The sequence below is a fragment of the Anneissia japonica genome, unplaced genomic scaffold (assembly GCF_011630105.1).
Source record: "Anneissia japonica isolate Jap-2015-1 unplaced genomic scaffold, ASM1163010v1 scaffold1764_len714935_cov166, whole genome shotgun sequence".
Lineage (NCBI taxonomy): Eukaryota > Metazoa > Echinodermata > Crinoidea > Comatulida > Comatulidae > Anneissia > Anneissia japonica.
In genome coordinates this window covers 625,631-631,630 of record NW_022757468.1, presented here as the reverse complement: position 1 = coordinate 631,630, position 6,000 = coordinate 625,631, and the positions used below count along the sequence as shown (strand labels likewise).

At 37.2% G+C, this 6,000-nt stretch overlaps 1 protein-coding gene across 1 annotated transcript in view; it reads left to right on the top strand.

The window, feature by feature from the left end:
• The window catches only part of LOC117124744 (transcription factor Dp-1-like), a 41,847-nt gene that overhangs the window by 23,203 nt on the left and 12,644 nt on the right, over positions 1-6,000 (top strand). Inside the window, exon 3 of the mRNA XM_033271057.1 lies at positions 1,487-1,559. Within this exon, the coding sequence (XP_033126948.1) occupies positions 1,487-1,559 (73 nt within the window). The remainder of the gene's footprint in view (positions 1-1,486; positions 1,560-6,000) is intronic.

The window sequence follows — 6,000 nt, the reverse complement described above, 5'->3', positions numbered from 1 at the left end:
TTACAGGCCTGTTGCGCTATTTATATTGGTGGTTTTTGTATTAATTTTTGTACAGCATTGATTGAAGTAGCCGGCGAAAACATCGTAGTAGCCGATCGAATGCGCCGGCCACCGGCTCTTAAATAAACCCCTGCCTACCATGCTCATAAAAAGGTCTGCTATAGGAATAGACTTGAAAGACAGAAAATTATCCAAATTACAGTATACCAGAGGCAAACTATTGATAAAATTGCAAATGATAAATGGCTACTGTGGTTGAAAAATTACAGTTTCTTTCTTCTTTCTCCTCTCTGTTTGCCATGCTACTGCACTATCATGTTAATATCCATAAAGTAAGCATGACATTTTGCACTCTCTCTGTTCAGGTCACATTAATCCATGCAATGCTGGAATTCTTTCGCAAACAAGTATACAAATCCATGAATGTAATCTCATGTGTTGATTGCCTGTTGGTTTTGATAGTGGCTATTTGTTTAAGCTAGTCTTACATAGTAACATTCCTAGCTAATGAGACCCTGTTAAAACACAGGTCTTCAGATAGTAAGTTTGAGATCTCCTGACTAATATTTACAATGCCACGTGGCTGATTATTGAAAACTAAAACATAGAAATAACTTGCTCACAAGTTTACAGGCTAATTGTCTTCATGACCTATCTTCTTAATTTCTGAACACATGCATTATTGTATTATGTTTTATCACTAACACATGGTGAATGGGAGATTATGCTCATCCATATTTTAATGCAATACAGTGTAGTTTGAGAAATTGTTAACTGGCAAGGTGATAGTTGATAACATTAATAAACTCTAAATAATAAGAGAAAATGTTAAGGATGGATAAGTGAGTTATAAGGGTGAGTGGAGGGCTATGAAATAAGCTTTAGACTGGGTGGAAAACCTCATGGCTGTGTGGCCCCACCCACCATAACTGCTGTACATCTCTGGTGTAAGATTAACACATGTTCTATGTTACAGTCATGAAAATTTGTAAGAAAAGTTGTCATCGCATCATGGAGGCCTGTAATGTCCCTCCTGAGATATTAGGTATGGATTAATGTCCATGAGGCGCGGTTCTTATTTTTCATTGTTGACGTCGTGCTGTAATAGGATAAAAAAAACAAATATACAGTAACATTATTAACTACGCTAGTCCAATAATCTGACTCTACCGTATGCCCTTTACAATGTCATCCAAGTCATTGGATCAGTATCGTATCATGACGTGCACACCGTTCCATAAGTAGCTGAAATCTCTTTATCCTACAGTATTGCCAAGTACCCGCTACATTCCTGGATGTAAGGAAGATATGGATTAAAAGTGCTCTTCCCAAGAACACTAGCAATATGCATAGCAGAGACTCAAAAACCCCAGTGTCAACTGACACAAGGGCATTGGTACTATTGTTTTATTAATTACCTTTACAGTCTTGCTCTATTAGATGTGTTGATAATTGATATATCATAATTTAATTTTCTTTTTCTTAGGCTGGTATGTTGGATAATAATAGTGGGCTACAGACACTGAAGGACCACAATTTGCAGCCAACTGCAACAAAAGGTAAATGCATGGTGGCTAGGGTGGTTATGGTTACTTACATATAGGTCAATGAAAAAGGTACTACAACAACTACTATTATCAATGTCTTTAATTCATACATACCAATTGACTTATACAGCATATACATTTGCTGTAGCTCCTCGTATGTAAATCTACCACCCTTGAACAAAAAATTAGGTTGATTGTGGGTGTAGTGGGGGCGTCTACCTTAGGAATTAAAAGCAGGAAATTTTCAGCACTGTCTGCTTACAGTAAAGCTCTGATCAGACTATCACATTTTCTTTGACAAAAAGCTGTTGTATGCTCATAGTCAAGTACAGTATATGGTAATGATGTGATGTCATCATGACCATATTTAGGCATGTCACATATTTTTGTCAAATAAATTTTGATAGTGTGGACAGGGTTTAATTCAAAGTCTTTTTTTTTTTAGATTTTTTTTTTCTATGAAAGCAATTGTAATAAAAGGTCAGCTGATCATACCCTGGACTTTTTGACTGAGGAAAGTCTGGTACATAAAGTTGGGCGTAAAGAAGGGGATAATAATAATAATAATAATAATGGTTGATTTATAGAGCACATATTATGGAGACCTCTAATCGCTTAACATAAACATGGAAAAACAAGAACAAGTAACACCTAATCTAACCCTAAAGACAAACCAATCCTACTCCTTAAACTAAGCATGGTTTTGGCGGTTGACTCCAAGGAGATAGGCTCATACCTCTGGAGTGCTTGTGCAGAGAAACAGGCCAAGTACTTAATACTAGGTAGCTAATTTTTGTGTAGGCGGGGGTACAGTACTGTAGGTAATAAACCTTGTATCTGCTCTATGTTTGTATTTACTTTAACTTTGGCTCAGATTTTACATTGCTAACGTAGCGTGTTCCATATCTTCATACTTTTGAACGAGTCAACATAGACATGACAATTATTGGACCTTTAAACTCGTCCCAACAAATAATTAAAATAGAAATGTTTGCAGATTGCCCATCCCTCTCGGGTGATCATTAAAGAACTGTTAAATACCACCATGCCGTTGCTTAGGCTAGAATGCACACTATATACCAAATTCAGTTTCATTTGTTTTTACTGCAAACAAAACTGGCAGTGTGTATAGCACTAATATACAGGGGATTAGCCTCATTCCTTTATTGCTTGGTGTCTCATTTACATATGAAGGGGGTATATTTTATATTGGCAAGTTCCTCCATGCTCTCACTTGGCTTTCAGCTACATTAGGGAATATGATACTCAATAGTACAATGAATGTTCAGATTTTGAATTAAGCACTAGGAGATTCCATACCCCTATAGAAGACAAAGGAGGATCTGAGAGTAGACTTTTCTATTAATTAATGAAGAACAGCAAATAGTAATTATCTTTAAAAAGTACTTAGCAAGTATGTACGAAGTTCTTTTGCATGGTGAATTTAAGGACTGAACATAAGAACAGATCTCGCTTACATTAGGCATAAGAAATAGTGTTACTACAGTATAAGCCCATCTTATGTTGTAGGCTAGATTTTAGATGGTAGCCTTTATCCGAGAATAAATCCAAGGTTGATACATGCAACTGTACTGTCCTTATCTATTCCTGAAATGACAGGCTAGTATTGAAGTTTTCTAGTTATATTAAGCCATTAAAATAATTGACCCTGATTCCGTCATCTCGCTAACCTGTCATCATAAGTTGAAATGTTGCATTACTTTGACTAGGCCTATCGCTATGGAGCTACTCAACTCGTACATTTTTCTGATGCGTAACAATACCGTACATAGTACCCAACCACTATCATGAGTTTTCAAGAGCTGTACAGTACAGTACTTATTTAAAGAGATTCCCAAATAAAAACAATAACTAGGATAAAAATTGTAAGATTCTCCAAAATCTTTGGGTACCATCCGAGTGTAAGGCCATGCACCTATTTTTGTGTGTGTAGCTTGTAGCCATTACCCTGTGCTTTTAAAAGCTATTATACACATGGTGATTGGTTTGAGAGCTGTAGTACAGTACTCTATGTACCGTACAACTGCGAGTGTAATTATCACAATTCAGGTATCAATCCTACTGTAGCCAACATGGGCTATTTATTTTACTTAATCGCTCAGAAGACCTTGTTTTTTGGTTCATTGTACATGACTAAATAAAGAATGAATTAATTGCATGAATAGACAGTTAGTTATGAGGAAGAAACATGGTTTATTTTAGAAGGATGAAGAACGGGAAGATGATGGTACTGTTTGGGAGAGGAAGGAGATTAAAGAGAAAGCTAGAAAAAATGAGAAAAATAGTGTAACACATTTGAAGAAAAGAAGTAGGGATTAGAAGTGCAGAAACAAGAATTTATCATATTGATTTACAGTGGTATGTTACTGTATGTGGTGTAACACAAAATAGTAGCCAAATAAAGTTGGACAGACACTGCTTTAGCTGTGTTTGCATGTTTATGTGGGGAATTGTGTTGAACGATGGTTCTTTTAGACTGTCATCAATGATTAGCAGACAGTATTGGACAAATCTAGTGGTCAAGCGGTTAGGCAGGGGTGCCGCTTACTACAGCCTTAACATCGGCACTGGTTCTTGAGTCTTCTCGGATAAGGACTTAAAACCGGGATATTTTAAGTCCCATTGCATCTTTCAGAAGAATAGCGGGTTACCCTGATGCTATGGTTCATTTCAGCCCCTGTCATTGTGGAATGATGTGAGCAAAGGGCCTCCCTACAGCTGCTACTGTTGTCACAGACCATGCCTATACTCAATTCAGCATAATGATGCTCCCACCTTTACATTCAAGCTTTCAGACAGAGCAAAGATGTATTTGTGAGCTGACGCAGTTTGTGACCGGCTTAACTAAACTACTGTAGTATAAACGGAAATGGTCAGAAGAATCAGGAAAACTGGTAACAAAAGCAAAACAGATGAACCAAACATAACAGCACCATTTCACTAGCAGACTCAAGCTGCGTTTCTGATTTCAGTTTGGTAGGCTTTCCGATCCGAAAGTGAATGCGCATTATTGCTCATTAGCTCTCAATTTTGTTGTGATTAACATGCATCCAGAAAGGAGATAGTTATGAAAGGGAATGTTAAAATGTGAATTTTTTTTATGGCAATTTTAACTTTTCATGGAAGGTAAATAGAAAATATGGTGAAGGATCGATTGTCAGTTAAACCGCTGTAATGGATTCTGAAGTGTTGATTTTAGTCTCAACGAAGATCCTACTAAACTTGCCTACAGTATAGGAGAGCAGTACAATGTGATTAGTTTTAAATCTGACTACAGGAAGTCAGTGAAGGTCTTCAAGGAAGAGTGCAAGGCATCACTCACAACACAAAACAGTAAGCCTACAGTCTGTAAAATTCTCAACTTGCACCATTTCAGTCTTCGAATTAAAATGAAATTATTAGGAATTTTCTTTTTATAAGGGAGTGTCCTCAGTGCAGTTGTGTCAAGGATGAAATGCATGTTTGATAATGAGTAAAACACTAGTCAATAATTGTACATCTGACAACAAACTGTACTAGTTGATATACCTTTCCATGATACTGCATGTACTATTCAACATTATTAATGTTCATTAGGCACTATTAAGGCTAGAATAAATCTCAGGATTGGTGCGAAAAGTATCACGACTGCTGTGAGTCTCATCCCTGGTGAGAACATGAGTGTCCACACACCATGTGGGTGGACCTGGGTTGAACTAACTCGGTCAGACCTTTAACATTACGTTGCTACTGTAGATGTGATTGGTCAGGTTTGGGCCAGTCTACAGTCAGACGATAGGAAGCTTTCGATTTGCGCGACGACACAACGGTAAAAAGGATTCACTCATGTGTCCTACGTTCTCTGCACAACATAGTTTTAGTCAAAATTGCGTCCTCGAATCCATGCGACAACGAGTACTTAACGTTCTCGCACGCTTTTTGGGGATGTCATTATGTTCTTTGTCCTACCATCGTCATGCAATCAAAAGGTCCCTATTACTGTAAGAATGTCAACCGAGGGTCAACCTATGTACTGTAGGTTAAGCTGTCCTTGTTGAGAGCCATATCAAGCCGGGCTTGAGTCAACCATGTCAACACAGGCTTGCTCCGACTACAAAATTTCTCAACCAGTCCAAGTGATGCGTAACACGGCTCCAGGATGGCTCTTTTGTCTAATCATAGCCATGTAGAAAAAAATTGTTTATCATTCTCGTTTTTCAAAAGATATTCAGGCATGACGACGACTGGTGCCTGTACTTGCACCAAACTGTAGTGCTTTTATTTTATAGCTTACCACCAGTGGCAATTCTTTATTTCTATTTTTTTATAGGTGATTTTTTTTTTCCAAAACAAAAATTAGAGCTTTTTCTTGATAGGAAAATGGAGATCAATGTGTTCTAATTTTTCACTATATTTTTTCAAAAATGTATATATATAAAAAAAAAGGGAAGTG